This window comes from Cibotium barometz, chromosome 44 (genome assembly GCF_041138505.1).
Source record: "Cibotium barometz isolate CiBa-2024 chromosome 44, ASM4113850v1, whole genome shotgun sequence".
NCBI classification, from domain to species: domain Eukaryota; kingdom Viridiplantae; phylum Streptophyta; class Polypodiopsida; order Cyatheales; family Cibotiaceae; genus Cibotium; species Cibotium barometz.
The window spans coordinates 46,222,470-46,240,965 of record NC_141089.1 but is presented as its reverse complement, the minus strand read 5'-3'; the positions used below and the strand labels follow the sequence as shown (position 1 = coordinate 46,240,965).

Here is an 18,496-nt window from a genome sequence, read left to right as displayed (position 1 = left end):
TTGCCTATGCGGCATGGAATGGCAGGATTTCAGTGGTGACTCATATGAGAGTCTTTGGGTGTTTGGCATATGTGCATGTGCCCACACAACAAAGACATAATCTTGATGCAAAGGCAATCAAATGCATTTTCATTGGTTATAGTACTGAGAGTAAGGGATACAGACTCTATGTGCCTAATACAGGCAAGATCATTGTGTCAAGAGATGTTATCTTTGATGAATATGCATCTCAGCCACTCCTCTCATGTACAAGACAGCCATCTATTGAGCCGGAAGATGTGTTTGATACTTTGTTGCCTTTATTCAATTCAAATGTGGATAATGTAGAGCCAGTTTCGGCTCATTTACAGCCACCTATGCCTGCTGAAAATCAGCAAAATCAGCAGCTGAACTTGCCCCAAGTTGATCCTGAAATGCCTCAGATTTATCAAGATCCCTTGGGTGAGAAATTGGCAAAGGAAGATACAGATACTAGGAAGTCAAAGGTTGTTCCTAGATGGCTGGTTGAGACTTTGTGTGATAGCAAACAGTCCACATTTATGCCAGGTCGTACACGTGGTGCTTCTCACCATGCATCTTCACATTATGTGGATATAGCTCTTGTTGCCACCACATGTAATGAGGAACCTATTTCTCATGTTGATGCATTGGAGGATGACAATTGGGTGGCAGCCATGTGCTCGGATGCCACATGCACTCTGCATTCAGTGCATGGTGACAAGATGGCTCATCATCAGAAGTGCAGCAGTTGTACAGTTTTAGAACCCAATAGGATGATATTTGTCGTACGCCGTGACCCCATTGTACATCCTCAGTCCAGGATAAGTCAGGCACGAGCTACGTAGGTCATTCCTCAGCCTTAGCGGGTCAGTCAGTCAGTCAAGTCCCTTAACCCACTTGGAGAGAATCATTCATGCATGTAGAGTCAGTAGAAGCCTTAGGGTTTGCATCAGAAAGCACTCTGCATCCTACATAATATGCATGCATATGCCTGCGCATCATTTAGAACATCCCAGAAGCCTTAGGGAATTTACTAGGATTTATCTGGTATTTTTCCCATATTTAATAGTATTTATTTAGCATTATTTGCATTATTGGGCATTTATAAATATAAACTTTATTAAATGACCAACCTCCAGTTAGTATAAATAGGCTTGCATAGGGCCTATTTTCTCATTCAGTCTTCATTGTGCTAAGAGCTCTCCTCCTCAGCCCTAGGAGTATCATTGCCTTCAGCCCTAGACTAATCCAGCCCTTGGAGCTCATAAGCTTGCTTCTCCAGCCCCTTGAGAACCCTTGCTTCAGTCAGCCCTAGGCGCCTGTCTTTAGCATCAAAGCAGCCCTGATTCAGCATCAAATCAGCCTTGATTCAGCATACTGTCAAGCCTCAGTTCAACGCCAGCAATCAGCCTGCAGCCAGCCTGCGTTTTCTGTCCAGCAGCAGAGTATCTCTGCGTTTCTGTCCAGCAGCCTCAGAACCTCTGCGTTTCAGTCCATCAGCAGCCCTACAGGTCTGCGTTTCTGTCCACAGCAGTTTCCAGCACTGAATCAACAGTCTACAGCAGTTTCCAGCCCTGAATCCACAGTTTGCATCAGCATCCAGCCTTCTGTGTATCATCCATACATGCAGCAGTCATCTGGTGAAGGTAACACAGCATTCATAAGTGTTTTCAGCATTCTAACATAGTGTAGAATAGTCCACCTTCTTCTTCTCTCAGCCTCAGGTGTGCAGCCCTTCCTCATGCCCTTGGGAAGAGTGCATAGGCTCGAGATCAGGTCATCAAGGTGTTTCTACAGCAGTGTACAGATCAGCCACTCTCCGATCCTCCGAGATCTTGCGTTTGGCTTATCTACAGTCCACAGTCATTCTCTCTAAAGAAATAAAGCAAATACTATCTCGTTATCGGGATAAGGGGGCCCTTGAGTGGGTAATTCGGGACCCAATCTGGTGTACAGTTCTCATCTATCTCTCTCTCATCTCTTTAAAGTTTGAAGTATTGAAATGGATTGCTAAACTCACGAAACTCAGGATACAGAAGACGGTGTGAGCATTTGTGTGACAGGATCATCCAATACAAAGACTTCCGCTGCATATCACATTGGTATCAGATTATCACATTGGTATCAGATTCAGATTGTCCACACACACCGTATCCTAGCGTGGGGGCATCCTTGGATGGTTAGATTCCGTTCCGGCACGACCACCGACTTCAGCATCATGTCTACAGGAGAGAGTACTCATCAGCCGGAAGACGTCCCCCCCGAAGGAGACCTTGTTCTTCCGCCTACAGCAGACACCATAGCTCTTCTTAGAGCTCAAAACCAGCTGCTCATGGAGCGTCTCCAACTCTTGGAGGCAGCAGCAGCATGTCCTTCTACACCTCCAGCAGCACCCGACTACATCTCCCTCTTCTCTCAGATGGAACAACAAAGGAGAGAGGACGAGGCCCGAAGGAAAAGAGAAAAAGAAGAAAGATGGGACTATGAGGAAGCCCAACGCAAGATCGACGAAGATCGGCGTCAGGCTGAACTCGCCGCTCGGGAACACCAACGTGAGCTTGATCGAGAACGTATGTTACTCGAACACCAACGGGAAAAGGAGGCCATACACTTGAGGTATCAGCAGCTCTCCTCAGTCTCCCCAGTCATAGGTGTCACCAGCCAACAGCCCGCAGCAACATCAACCACCATCATTCGCAGTCAACCAAACTTCAGTAAGTATGATGGTAAGTGTGATCATTCATCAGTTAATCAATTTGTTCATCAGTTTAATGCTCATTTTCCATTAGCTAGGATCACAGACCCACAAGACAAAGTCCACTTAGCAACTCCCCATCTCACTAGTGAGGCAGTCACTTGGTGGCAACATTGGTCTAGTATTCATACAGACCAGGCCACAGGTGTCACAGCCTTTGACTGGGACATCTTTGTCCATGACCTGAAGACCAGATTTCTCCCGCCCCAGTACATGACCAGTCTGAAAGACGAGTTCTATGGACTCAGACAGAACGGATCCCCAGTGCTTCAGTTTTCCGGTAAGGTTATTACTTTAGCACAGCAGTTAGGGTTATCTAAGCAGGCCAAGATGGAGCAATTCATTCGTGGATTGGACTCCAACATTCGGTTCAGAGTTCGTAACTTTGAACCAAGTACCTATGACCGGGCTCTGACTCTCGCTCAGAATGAAGAAATGAAGATGAACGGAGGCAAGCCCAAGCAGTCATCTCAGTCCAGTACCAAACCCCAACAGGGGAAGGGTAATTCGTCTTCTAAAGACACTAAGACAGACAACAGTCCTAGCTCTAGTTTAGGGGGTAAGGAATCCAAGCCTAAGAAAACCCCTGAGGAAAAGGCTCAAGCAGGCATCACTGGAGGCTATCTTCCTCCAGAGGAGCAAAGACAATATCAGTCAGAAAACAGATGTTTTTTCTGTCATACCATTGGGCATGGTAAGAAGGATTGTCCAAAAAGACAAGCGGAGCAAGCCTCCAAAGAGCCTTCTGCCACAGTTGTTGCAGTATCCCCCGCTCCTCCAGACCTGCCTGCTATCACCAATGCGGTTCAGATCTTACCTTCTATGCATTCCATGCCATCCGTGGTACTTGATGCTAAGCAGAAGGGTGAGGCAACAACCACACAGAAAAGCCTGATCCGAGCTTATGGCTCTGCCAAGGGCCGACAGTTCATAATCCTTTTTGACATGGGCAGTTCTGAGGACGCCATCTCTCCCCAGTTGGCTACCAACATGAGTTGTACCTTAGTGCCCTATCATTTGGAGGTAGACGGGTTTACACCTGGTCTCCACACCCACATCTCTCAGAAGGCACAACAGTTTTCTTTTCAAGTTCAAAAGGCCTCATTCCAGCGAGATTTCATTGTCTCTCCTCTTTTGGGATGTGACATGATCTGAGGAATCCAGTGGTTTCGTCAGTATAAACCTATTCCCAATTGGGGGCAGGACACCTTTATTATCTCTAAAGGTTTTCTTGAGCCTGTCATGATTCGGGGGGATAGGAGCATTCTTGGCATTCCTATGATTTCTCATCTCCAGGCCCGACGAGCTATGTGCAAGGGAGCAGAAGGAGCATTAATTTATGCTCAGACAGCTTCTATCTCATCAATAACCGCTGTCTCATCATATTCAGTCTCTCAGTTAGCATATCTCCTTTCTCATTCAGACATTTTTAAGGATGATCTCCTACCCAATATCCCACAGTTATTAGCAGAACCTCCTAGCAAGTTTCCCTCTTGTCTTTCCAAGACTTTCAAGGGCAAGCTAGAACAGTAATCAGTTCTCAAACATTTGAAACATGTTCCTTATGGACACGTTTTCACTGTCACCACAGACCACCAAGCACTTAAGTGGCTCCCGACGATGCCAAGTGCCCAGTGGAGTGCTCAGCACACTAGACAGGGTCAGCTCTTCCACCAGGTTGGAGGAATGATCAAGTACATCCCTGGTCAACATAACCCAGTAGTAGATGTTCTTAGTAGAAAGACCAGCATCCCAACCAGTCAGGAGCCTACCATTCTCAACATCTCTAGAAAGGACTTAGAAGATCAGTATGTCGATTCCGCAGAGTTTGGTACTCAACCCAATTTGGCCCTCAATTTTGAGCCTGGCCATCATTCAGTTCACAGACAAGCATGTAAGTTTAGACGAGATATCCACTTCAAGGAAGGGGATTGGGTCTCTCAGTGCATCATGAAACAAAGATGGAAACAAGTGGGCAAACATTGTCCCAAGCTTTCATTCCATAGTTTTGGCCCTTTTCCAATAGTTAAGAAGTTAAGTGATGTCTCCATGAAGTTAAAGTTGCCTACCAGTTGGACAATGCATGATGTTTTCCATGTTTCTTGGCTAAAACCATATGTTGGTCCAGAAGTGTTTGATGTTTCAGATGAACAGCAGCCAGACGTGGTAGATGAGGCAGAAGTGATTGAGCCTGAGCAGATCCTTCTTCATCGATGGAAGCATGGTTCCGGTCGACAGATTCGTCAGTTCTATACGAAATTCCGAGATCGAGGCACCCACGAAGCTGTATGGCTCGACGAGGAGTTCTTCCAGGAGTACCCCCAGTTATTGGCGGACTACTTGGAAGCCATGAACCTACCGCCAAGCTAATCAGGAGGGAATGTCATATGCACTCTGCACTCAGTGCATGGTGACAAGATGGCTCATCATCAGAAGTGCAGCAGTTGTACAGTTTTAGAACCCAGTTTTAGAACCCAATAGGATGATATTTGTCGTACGCCGTGACCCCATTGTACATCCTCAGTCCAGGATAAGTCAGGCACGAGCTACATAGGTCATTACTCAGCCTTAGCGGGTCAGTCAGTCAGTCAAGTCCCTTAACCCACTTAGAGAGAATCATTCATGCATGTAGAGTCAGTAGAAGCCTTAGGGCTTGCATCAGAAAGCACTCTGCATCTTGCATAATATGCATGCATATGCCTGTGCATCATTTAGAACATCCCAGAAGCCTTAGGGAATTTACTAGGATTTATCTGGTATTTTTTCCATATTTAATAGTATTTATTTAGCATTATTTGCATTATTGGCCATTTATAAATATAAACTTTATTAAATGACCAACCTCCAGTTAGTATAAATAGGCTTGCATAGGGCCTATTTTCTCATTCAGTCTTCATTGTGCTAAGAGCTCTCCTCCTCAGCCCTAGGAGTATCATTGCCTTCAGCCCTAGACTAATCCAGCCCTTGGAGCTCATAAGCTTGCTTCTCCAGCCCCATGAGAACCCTTGCTTCAGTCAGCCCTAGGCGCCTGTCTTCAGCATCAAAGCAACCCTGATTCAGCATCAAATCAGCCTTGATTCAGCATACTGTCAAGCCTCAATTCAACGCCAGCAATCAGCCTGCAGCCAGCCTGCGTTTTCTGTCCAGCAGCAGCAGTCCAGCAGCAGAGTACCTTTGCGTTTCTGTCCAGCAGCCTCAGAACCTCTGCGTTTCAGTCCATCAGCAGCCCTACAGGTCTGCGTTTCTGTCCACAGCAGTTTCCAGCCCTGAATCAACAGTCTACAGCAGTTTCCAGCCCTGAATCCATAGTTTGCATCAGCATCCAGCCTTCTGTGCATCATCCATACATGCAGCAGTCATCTGGTGAAGGTAACACAGCATTCATAAGTGTTTTCAGCATTCTAACATAGTGTAGAACAGTCCACCTTCTTCTTCTCTCAGCCTCAGGTGTGCAGCCCTTCCTCATGCCCTTGGGAAGAGTGCATAGGCTCGAGATCAGGTCATCAAGGTGTTTCTACAGCAGTGTACGGATCAGCCACTCTCCGATCCTCCGAGATCTTGCGTTTGGCTTATCTACAGTCCACAGTCATTCTCTCTAAAGAAATAAAGCAAATACTATCTCGTTATCGGGATAGGGGGCCCTTCAGTGGGTAATTCGGGACCCAATCTGGTGTACAGTTCTCATCTCTCTCTCTCTCATCTCTTTAAAGTTTGAAGTATTGAAATGGATTGCTAAACTCACGAAACTCAGGATACAGAAGACGGTGTGAGCATTTGTGTGACAGGATCATCCAATACAAAGACTTCCGCTACATATCACATCGGAGTTGGACTCCATTGACAAAAATGGTACTTGGGAGTTATGTGACTTGCCTCTTGGCAAGCATGCTATTGGCACAAAATGGGTTTTCAAGCTAAAACATAAGCCTGATGGTTCAGTTGATCGCCATAAGGCTCGCTTGGTCACCAAAGGGTACGCCCAACGTGAGGGCATTGACTATGAGGAGACCTTTGCTCCCACTTCACGTATGACTACCATATGTACTGTTATTGCATTGGCTGCACACCAGCACTGGCATGTACATCAGTTGGATGTCAAAACTGCCTTCTTGAATGGCGATTTGCAGGAGGAAGTTTATGTATCTCAGCCTCCTAGATTTGTTCAAAAAGGTGCAGAAAGAAACGTATGCCGTTTACATAAAGCAGTATATGGTCTTAAACAGACTCCTCATGCTTGATACCACAAGATACATGCATACTTGACTACCAAAGGGTTTCAAAATAGTTCAGCTGAGTGTACACTTTATGTTTGCCACATTGGGAACAATGTTCTCATCCTTACTCTTTATGTGGATGACATGCTCGTCACTAGCCCTGAAGAGGGTGATATTTCAGCTTTTAAGGCTGACTTGCAACATGCATTTGATGTCACAAACACGGGGCATTTACATTCCTATTTGGGCATATAGTTTATACCTTTTGAGGGGGGTATCATGTTATCTCAGTGCAGATACGTTGTGCAGCTCCTTGAGCGTTTTCACATGACAGATTGTAAACATGTTTCTACTCCTATGGAACCAAGTCTAAAACTGTCGCTTGAACATGCTAGTGAGCATTTTGATGTTGCCACCTATCAACAGGCTGTGGGTTGCCTTATCGATTTATGCTCTACTCGTTTCGACATACAATATGTTGTTTCTCAGTTGAGCAGATTCATGCATCGTCCGAGCACTATGCATTGGCAAGTGTGTCCGCGTGTCTTTCGCTATCTTAAAGGCACCGCAAACTTTGCCTTGTTCTATGGCAGTTCTTCTACACTATGCTTGCTTGCATTTACAGACAATGATTGGGCAGGTTGCTATGACACCCGAGTGTCAACCAGTGGTAACTGTTTTCTTCTTGGTGACTCATGTATCTCATGGCTCAATAAGAAGCAGCCTACAGTGGCCACTTCTAGCTATGAAGCTGAATACAGGGCAGCCTTTACAGCTACTGTGGAATGTGTTTGGCTACGATGCCTATTAGCCGATCTTGGTGTTGGACAGCAGACTCCTACCACCATTTACACTGATGGTCAGAGTGCTTTGGTAGTTGCACGAAACCCAATTTTTCATGCCCGCACAAAGCATATTGAGGTTCACTATCATTATGTCAGGGAAAGGCTCCATGCAGGAGAGATTGACTTGGCTTATGTGCCTACACATGCCAACATAGCAGATGGGTTTACAAAGCCTCTTTCGAGGGAAAAGTTTGAAGCTTTCCGCAAAGCTTTGAGCTTACAGCCTCTACCAGGGTAGTCTGCTACACCCTGTCTTCGTTCACACCATTCACTTGAGGGGAGTTTGTTGGTCATGTCCGCCCGACCACTCCCGGCTAGTTCAAGTGTGAACCCAGCTTACTCATGGGTACTTTTGCCCTATGACTAGACATAGGTTTTTTCCCCATGTGAACACACTTATGTGTGTTGGGCACCTTGCTCTAGGTTTTTATGTACTCCTTGTACTTTGTACAACATTATTATTATTGAGTACTTCCAGTACTTCCAGCACTCTAGCTCTCTCACGTTTCTAGTTCAAGGTCTGTGTGTGTGTCTTTGTGTGCAGGCAAGCTTCTCCCATATCCAATAGGATTTGGATCTAGACTTGGACTTGGACTTGGACTTGGAATTGGATTTGGATTCATTGGATTTGGATTTGGATTTGGATATTAGACCTAGTACTAGCCCGGTGAGAGATACTTGTGGGTCATCCCTGTGGTGTGCTCAGCATCAGAGATCTCGTGCCTAGACATCGACATCGACATCGACTTGGATATCCTACATCGGCATATCTGTTTGTTTTGTATTCATTGATTGTATTGATCCTGGCCAGGGTGCCCATGGATTGTTCCTGAATAAATTCTTGAAAGGGGGCGGGGCCTGTTCCCCACTCAGTGCAAAATCCCTATTCCCTTCTCTCTCTCTCTCTCTCTCCCCCCCCCCTCGCTCTATATCTTTATCTCTTGGACACGTGGTTGAGTCTGTCACTACATGCCCTGCTGGGCTTACACATACCTTCCACGGCTAGTGGGGGAAGCTACAGGGTGGTTCTGACCATATGCAGAAGCATCGGGACGCCTTCATGAGGCTCTGTCGACCTGGCCCTTTTCTCACAGATAGAGGTTTTGAGCCCACTTGGCAGTACAAACCACTTGTGTGGTTATCCCTCCCCCACCCCTTGTATGAGATAGCCTTCTCCTCATAGAGTGGCCAGCCGGAGGAGAAGTGCATCCTTCTTCCCCATTTGTTCATTGGTCCTTGCTCCGTACATGGAGGCGAGTTTGTAATTACCCTTTCGAGGCTGTTTTTTGTTACCTAATAGAAGGATCTTGTTTCTACTTGGGATATCATTGCTAGTATCACAGCAGCTTGGCAAATTTGGGGGACCAGGCTATAGAGGCCATTCAAATAAACAACACTCGCTGCATTTGCACTATATGGGGAGATATTATTCTACAGAGACCATCCATATCAGGGTATGCAAAGCACACTATTTTTATGAGGGAGGGGGATCAAGGGATCTTTTTCCCATCGACCCACACAAGTCTCTCTTGGCACCTCTGTGCACCCCAGATTTGTTGAGATCACCATACATTCTAGGATGAGGATTTTTGGATCTTTTTCCCATCGACCCACACAAGTCTCTCTTGGCACCTCTGTGCACCCCAGATTTGTTGAGATCACCATACATTCTAGGATGAGGATTTTTTGTTCCGGCTTCTAGCTGTGATTTTGTTTGGTCTATTCATACATAATAGAAGTCTCTTTTCTGCAGGAAAAAAAATAAAAAAAGAGATCTGCATTGTACTCATTTCAACTTCATGATAAAGAAAATATACCAAAAGGCCCGCTTGGGGGGGGGGGGGGGGGGGGGGGGGGGGGGGGGGGCGGGGCGGGGCGGCGGGGGGGGCGGGGGAAGTTTGTTGTGTGGTGGTTGTGGGGGCTTCAAGGGGAAGTATCCTCTCTCTCCACTCTCCTCTTCTCAATTAACACACCAAAGATGTTGCACAACTCAGTTCTGTATGTGTAAGGCTTCCACAAGTGACATTAATATGAGAGCAAAGCAAAGCCATGTTGCATGAGACATTAATGGTTCTGCATCTGAAATTGCATATGCTCTCGTGGGTGTACATTTTCTTTACTCATGGTCCATCATGGAAGGAATTATTTTTCAGGGGAAAAAAACTAGAGACCTTACAGAAGCTGGCTTTTTGTCAGCTCAGTTCAATTGTTGTCCCCACACGAGTTCTCGCAAGATTTATGAAGTAGGAAGGTATTGTAAGCATTAGAAAAAGACACAACACTAGTAAGGCATCCAATGGCCTGCTTGGTCCAAGGAAAAGACCCTGCACTACTGCCACAATCACTTCACTGTGCCTCACGTCTAAATGAAGGGTGATTGAGGCTGCTGCATTGACTTGCTTCCTTGTTGGTAAGTGCTCTTTCCAAGTGCTTCCCCCTAGCCTTTCAATCCACGATCTCATTCATCCCGTATCATGCTTTAACATGTTGCAGTAACCATAGCCTGCACATCATTGATGTAAAACTGAAATTTCTCCACTCCAGCCTTATCTTACAATTCACCCTCATTTTTGCTCATATCCATGCCTACTTCACAACCACTACACTATAGTCCTTGAGATACAACCTGGTTTTTGGTAAAAGACCTTTAAATGTAAACCCCACCTATGGAAATAAAAATCAAGGCGTATCCTAGGCCAAAACATGCACATGGGAAAGGTCAGCAAGCAAGCTATTCCTGATTTTGTTTTTTCAAATCATTGTGTGTAAACTCCCACAAGGTTACATCACAAGTTACGTCTGCCAGACCACCACAAAACAGGCACCGCTTCCCTTCACCTAAGGTGCTCAACAATGAGTGGACATAATGATGCATATCACATTGCAATCTCAAAAGGAAAATTTATAGAATGTACCCACTTTCTACAGATTATATAGCATTGTACACGCACCTCCTCAGCCTTCACTCCATCCAGAGTTTCCTGCAACAGCAGGAAAAAAGATTTTGATTTCAAAGCAAATGTAAATCTGCAAATAAGAACAACATGCGCATACATTCAATCCTTCACTCGTTAATAAAGACGACCTTAAATTAATACGCTCAGCGTGACAGCCCAGTAGCTCTTATTCTTTAAGTGCGCATGCTTACCTCCATAAGAGACACTGAAGGCTATACTTTACCTCCTTTGCAAAGCCTTTTTACCATGCAATCCTTAGCAAAGACAATTTCAAGCTCCACTGAGGTTCTCCCTAGTACAGAGTCAACATATCCCCATTATCCATGCAACCTCTGCCCTTTGACAGCTAGTTCATAGTGTACAGTCGATGTGATTAAGAAATGTAGGCAAACCGATAGCTGACTATATCATCACCCACTTCGTGTCATTGTGGAAGTTCAGGTAAAGAGAATCTGGTGTAAAATTTCAATGCCTCTGATCATGATTTTCAGAGAGATGCAAATGCATTGAGAAAAGCAAGAACCTACACAAGGATTCCCCAACCTACAGACCCATGCGGCAATCTCCCTCAGACTCAACCTGTTACAGGGAATGGGCATTATGACATGGTTTTGACTATTGAGAGAACTGTACATCACTCGTCACTGGTTAATAATGCTACTATTCAATGCAATGGAATGTGGGTTCTTGTATAAATAATACCCTACTATCAAAAATAAGCAAAGAAAGGGCAGAGAATCTCTCTCTCTCTCTGTCAAGGTGACTTTGGATTCTTGTAAAAATGACACCCTACTATCAAAACCAAGAAATCAAAGGGCAGACAGAGAACACAACACACACTTTTCTCTCTCTCCCTTTAAAGGTGGACTTTGGATTCTTGTAAAAGAAACAGCCTCCTATCAAAAGCAAGAAATCAAAGGGCAGAGAGAGAACACACACACACACACACACGTTTCTCTAAAGGAAAAAGCTCTCTCACACACCAGGGCCCACTAACCGTGCTAGTGGTGTGGCCCCGCATCCCAAAGGGGTCCTCAGTGATAGAGCTCGATCTATTCTGCAGGCCAGATGCCCCCAACCTAGAGCATCATGAGCCTCCACCCAACAGATACAGATCCTCAAGGCTATTCGACGCCATGACATGCTTCTACTCTCTTGGCCTAGAGCTCGATCTATTCTGCAGGCCAGATGCCCCCAACCTAGAGCATCATGAGCCTCCACCCAACAGATACAGATCCTCAAGGCTATTCGACGCCATGACATGCTTCTACTCTCTTGGCCATCAGATTGGTTTTTTTTCTTTCTTTTTTCTTTTTTCCAGAGAAGAGACTTCTATTAAGTATGAAAAAATATACAAAAGGGAGATTTCAAACCAAACTAGGTGGAGATCTCAACCAATCGGGTGTCTTGTGTTGCCAACAAGGTCCCCGATGAAGAATAGACCATAATCCCACTCTCTCATAAACTGGCCGCGCTTTCCGTCTCCGTCCGGCCCTCGATGATCCTATTGGCTAAGGGTGGTATTACCATTAGTTGATCATCGCTAGTTTACTCATATGCTGATATCACATGTATATGTACTAGTGATAGTTATTTTTCATTTTCTTTTCCATGGTTTGGCATACCCATGGTATCATTGTTTCACTCACGGTTTCATAAATCCTTGGGGTCTTTAATATTATTTTCTTTATTTCTTTTCTCTCTCTTTTTGATGAATGTATTTAATGCGCAGTTAGCTTAATTAGATGATTAATCGGACATTTTCTTGTAGTTTTCTTTTGTTGACCCAGACATTAGGGTTAAGACCTTCACGGTCTTCGTATGGTGTATTTGGTCTCATAGGCCTTCCGTGAACGTTAATATAATTCTCTTCTTTCTTTTCTCATACTCTCTCTCTCTCTCTCTCTCACACACACACACACACACACACTTACTTTAACACATAAAATGGGCCTCACCTGAAAGAAGGGATGATTCACCTTCTCCAGCTCCTTCTGAAAATCAGCTCGGGCACGTCTGCGGGCCGGTGCTTGATCCAGATTGCCCAATCTGCCCACAATGTTCTCGGAGCGAACACAGTCCCCTGTCTTGCTTTTGATTTTGATTTTGCTATCCCCATTCCCGCGCCTTCTGGATTGCAGGAAAGCGCCCACAAGCGCACAGAGAAGCAGCCAAGCTATCATGGCCGTGCTCACTAGCGGGCTACTCAATTGCAGGAGAACTTCATGGGCGAAAGTCTCCAGCATGTTGGGGCAGCTAGAAAAAGCAGGTGATGGACAACCGATGGAGCAACTTGAGCAGGCGCAAGAGGAGGTGGTGTGCAATTTGGATGGTGAAAAACGTTTCGAGCTGTTTGAGTGACAGTCAAAGAAACAAATTGGGCAGCTAAAGAAGCAGGTTGCAGGTGATGGGCAGCGAGAAAAGCGAATTGGGCAGCTAGAAAAGCAGGGCGTAGGGAGAGAAAAGGAAATTGGGGAGGTAGAGAGGCAGGTTTGAGATGGAGGGAAGCATGGTTTGGGCAGCAGTTTTGCTGTGGGAATGCAAGGTTGGGGCAGGCAGGGAAGGAGGTTGTGACGATGGAGAGGGAGCAGCACAAGCATGGTAAAGCGCGCGCGCTGTTTATAAAGAGTGTGTGAATCTGAGTGGAGGCCAACACGTGGAGGCGTGGACATGGACGACGAGGGGTGGTTAACGCGATTAATTAATTGCTTTTGTGGCTAACACACAGGTGACGCTCGACGTGACGAGCACAATGACTTAATTTTGTTTCGAAACCTTCACACCGGCTCCACCTTGAAGACGCACTCTTTGCTCAAATTACACTCTTTAACATGTCACAAATAAACTTTTTCTATATACATCAAAAAAATGATCGCCTTCAATTTTTATTGCAAACATGCATCGATTGATTAATCGGTTTTATCACTAAAACTTTAAAAATTCGAATCTTTAAACCCAAGGTTGGGCGAAATTGTAACCGGTTTTTCTCCGTTTGAGCGGTGAAAATTACACTCAAGGACTGTTTTTTTCTGTGAGACAAACTCCGACTCTTACCACAACAAGAGACCCTCATAAGTATGAGGGTCTTTTGGATATATGTATATATATAATTTTATCAGTAGGCTCCCTCCTCAAACAAATCTTAACTTAGCCAAATGCACCCCTTTCCCAAACACTAAACAAATCTCAAAAAATAAGGGCCCGTTTGAACCTTCACTCTGTACGGAAAAAACACCCCCCCAAAGTATATTATTTTGGCACGGCTCAAAATACTTGCATATTTAAAAATCCTAAAAATTTGGCTAGTTTTAGCTATAAATAGCTTTAAATTGTTTGTGATTTTTTTTAAATGCCTCTTATATTTAGTGATAGAGGCTTTGCTGGTGAATAACTTTTTTTCGCTCAAACTTTCCACCCATACTTGAAATAAAAAACGAATGTAGCTAGGATAGAAATAAATTTGAAGAAGACCTATGTGTGGTTGCGAGCTCAATTTGTGGTTACAAGAAGCTGAACACATAGGATTTGGATATTGAAAATTGGCCCTACAATGAGGCATGTCTTTCCCAAACACTAAATAAAACACAACTAGCAAATAGTTGAGGCACCCCTTTCCAAGGTTCAAAAAGATAATTTAACCTAGAGCCGATTGAAATTTTGAAAAAATAGAGTTATATATTAGTGAAAGTACAAATGATGACAAGTTTGTTCACCATTATAATTTCCTAAGAAAATTTGGTTTAAGCTAGTATCATGATATTCTGCTTGTAAAAAATGAACCTTAAATTACAAGTGTCAACCATTAACTTGACAGCATGAATGTGGACCTAGAACAAGGGGCAATTTATATATGTGATTTCCTTTTAAAAAAAATACATTTGAGCAAGAATCAAAGTGGCCAAGCTTGAATCATATAGTTTGGTGCTTGATCGAAGGGGTATAAAGCATGCTTATCTCAAGCCATTATGGTTTATTGGTGTCAAGTTTTCTATAGTTACTAACATAATTATGAGTTTATGAACCTCCATTTGGAGCTTGCATGTATAAGATAATATATGTAGTAGAACTAACTATCGTATAAACCCACTGGAGTTTTTCTTGAATTGTCAGTGGTGGTTTATGGTGAGTAAGGTGTGAACAAATCATTTAAAATTACATCCCTTTTTATCCATGTAAGGGCTGGTACATAGCCTGTAGTGTGGCAATTTTAGCTTACAAGGTTAAATGCATTTGTAATTTACTTTCAATGTGGTTAAGTAAACCTTTAGGAAAGTCTTTAGTATTATACTTCTCAAGTAAACCTTTAGGAAAGTCTTTAGTATTATACTTCTCAAGTAAACCTTTAGGAAAGTCTTTAGTATTATACTTCTCAAGTAAACCTTAATGATGACTTTTTAATGTAAATAGACGCCATCCTTTATGAAAAAGGCTTTGGACATACCAGCATTTGATGTGTCATTTAATCAATATGGCATGCCCATTCCACATTTCAATTAGATTTTTTTTTCTCACATTTTAAGTCTATAGTTGACACTAAAACATTGGTGTAAACTATATATTTCAATTAGGCATTTTTTTTAAAATTCTCACATTACTTATGTTGTTTACTTAATTTTGTACAAAGCTCACATGGTTAACACAAGAACACAAAAACCGAAGTTTTGATACTCACATGAAAAATCTCATTGAAATTGACAAGAACTATAGATTAGATTTAAAATGATAATTTTAAAGCTCACGTAAATTATTTACTTCTTCCTAACCACGTTTGATTGATGTAAGTTTTTATCCTATTTGTTTTGAGCACATAAGTTGCCTTTATAATCTAAGACCTTGCAACTAAACAAATACTGGCTTGCACATAAAAATGTATGAAAAAATATTTAGCATTCTTACTTTTTAAACTTCACTTAGTATGCATTGAAGTTATACTGTGTAAATTTTTAAGTGAAGTAAGTTGCAAGTCTTAATTGAGTGTGTTGCTAAATTTATGATAGGGTTTCATGAATGTGTTAATGGAAAAAAGTAATGCTTAACCATATAACTTGTAAAATCAAAGTGAGCTTATTCAAAGCTAGTGATAATACTTTCAAAAGAAAAGAAATACTTGTAAAATACTTAATGGAAAAAAGTTAATGCTTAATCATAATATTTGTAAAATCATAGTGAGCTTATTCAAAGCTAGTGATAATACTTTCAAAAGACAAAAAAATGAGGTGCTTATGATAGATATTTAAAAGGACAGGCCAAAAATTCAAGTGAAGATGAGAGCACCATAAAAGGATAATGCTCAAAAGGATAATACTTTCAAAAGACAAAAAAATGAGGTGCTTATGATAGATATTTAAAAGGATAGGCCAAAAATTCAAGTGAAGATGAGAGCACCATAAAAGGATAATGCTCAAGGGAAAGTTAAAACACATGTTTGAGAGCTACAAAAGTACTTTGTACATAAAAGCTACAAAAAGCTATTTTTCACACGTGGCAAAAAATAGTTTAATTTTTCTCTTATCTCATAAAAGGTATGATGTTATAATCTCTATGTGGGAAAAAAGGGCACATGAGGTAAATGATAGCAAAGTGAGGACTATAATATATTGTGTTAGGGTGGGGTTTCCAATTCAGTTCCAAGGGATAGGTGCAAGGTTATTTTTTTGGGGCTTTGAATAAGAAGCTTAAAGCAAAGAAGAAAAGCTGCAAGAGTATGAATGATCAAGAAAGCGTGAACGGTCTCCACTAATATTTTAAAGTAAATAAATCATAAATTGCACAACATTTGGCTTGTGACAAGTGCATAATTTATCATTGATTATTTTTGTTAAAAATTTTTGCAAAATATCTTTTAAAGAACTCTTGTGTCTAGTTTCAAAATAAGGTAAAAAGTGAAAACAAATACATGTGGTTTATCCAAGTTTTAACATTATATTATGTTTAGGGAGGAATATGACACAACCTTAAATTGTTTTAAAAACTATCATGCAAATTCCTATGGTTGGATAATCTCAATAACAAGCCAAGGTACTATGATAAATTCTTTTTTTAAGTGGCAGATTACTACGATAACTCACCATTTATCGTTGAATAGAGGATTAAAATCTTACATTCTCTAAGAGAATTCTTGAAATCTAGTCTTTTTCACCCTCACATTTTGATGAGTACATTGATATTAAAAATATTTAAGGTAAGAGAGTAAAAAGGTCAAAAAGTAAAGAACAAAATAAATTATTTTTATTCAAGGTTGTGTATCATTAAAAGTAAAATGTTGTGTATCATTAAAAGCAAAAGGTTGTGCATCATTAAAAGGTTGTGTATCATTAAAAGTAAGAGTCTTTCTCAAGGTTTTGTATCATTAAAAGTAAAGAGGATTTCTCAACAAGACTAGCCAAGGTATGGCAACGTCTTTCTCAAAAAGCTCTTGCTTGCTACCCATGGTATGTGGGATTTGAAATTGGCATTCGTGTTGTGATGTGATGTGTCACTCAAAGATCTTGTTCTCTTTGTTTCCAATGTGTGCAAAGCACTTTGAGTATCCAATGTGTGCATGAAATAGCAACATAGATTTTTTCATATAGCTTTGAATAAAATTTTAACTTCCTTCAATAATGTTACATTATTTACATTTTCACACTCACTCACTCTCTCTCTCTCTCTCTCTCTCTCTCTCTCTCTCTCTCTCTCTCACACACACACACACACACACACACACACACACATTATTTAACATCTCTATTGGTAGGAGAACACTAACAATAGGCCCCAAAATGGTGATGGGGTGAGATTGAAATGGTGCAAGAAAACCATACACATCTTTTTCCATGCTTTTTCATAAGCATCTTAGCTTTAATTCTCTAACTACTATACAATAATCAATAAACTCTCTTTACCCCATACTCTGTGCATCATACCAAGTGTACACCATTGTATCGATTTTAGGTGTACTAATCTAGCTATGTACCGACCATTGGTTATGAATATTGACCTCTAGGTGTACTAATCTAGCTATGTACCGACCATTGGTTATGAATACTGACCTCTAGGACATACTGATCCACAAATGTGCTAATCCTAGTCATGTACCAATCCAAGGCATACCAATATTTCCATGTACTGAGACAACGAGGATGTATTATTGCAGGAAAGTACTATTTCAGTTAATGGACATGACGTACTAATTTTGGATATGTGTATATATATCGACTAGCAATGGGTATGGTACATATGATTTCACCAGCCTTGAATGCATACATCTATATGGATTTTCTTGGGGGCTTGGTTAATGCATACGATTTCACCAGCCTTGAATGCATACATATATATATATTGTCTTGGGAGCTTGGCATTTTTTTTTGTGTCAATAGACTTAAAATACAGAAGAATGCCCAATAGCAACTCAACAAAGATAAGGAGATAACCATCCAACCACAACAATCAAACACGAAAACTATAAGTATAAACCAACCAATCAACAAACAAACTAGAAAACTAGAAACTAGAAGTATAAACCAACCACAACAAGCAAACTAGAAGTATAAACCAACCACTTATGTGTTATGACATCCCAACCCATGTACAAAACTAGAAATCAAATTTTGGATTAATGCCTTTGGTGTCAACAAAAAAATAAAAATGTAATGAACTTGCAAAGAAACCTTTGAATAGAGAAGACCACATGCAAAGAAATCTTTGAATAGAGAAATGGTAATCAATATGAGATTAACAATATTA

The 18,496-nt window shown here is 41.9% G+C and overlaps 1 protein-coding gene across 1 annotated transcript in view; it reads right to left on the bottom strand.

The window, feature by feature from the left end:
* LOC147613358 (caffeoylshikimate esterase-like) overlaps positions 1-13,381 on the bottom strand; it is a 61,552-nt gene extending 48,171 nt beyond the window's left edge. Inside the window, exons 1-2 of the mRNA XM_086782670.1 lie at positions 12,730-13,381; positions 10,766-10,795 (exon numbers count right to left, since the gene is read on the bottom strand). Of these exons, the coding sequence (XP_086638796.1) occupies positions 10,766-10,795; positions 12,730-13,371 (672 nt within the window). The 5' untranslated portion in view covers positions 13,372-13,381. The remainder of the gene's footprint in view (positions 1-10,765; positions 10,796-12,729) is intronic.
* Positions 13,382-18,496: the final 5,115 nt, after the last annotated feature.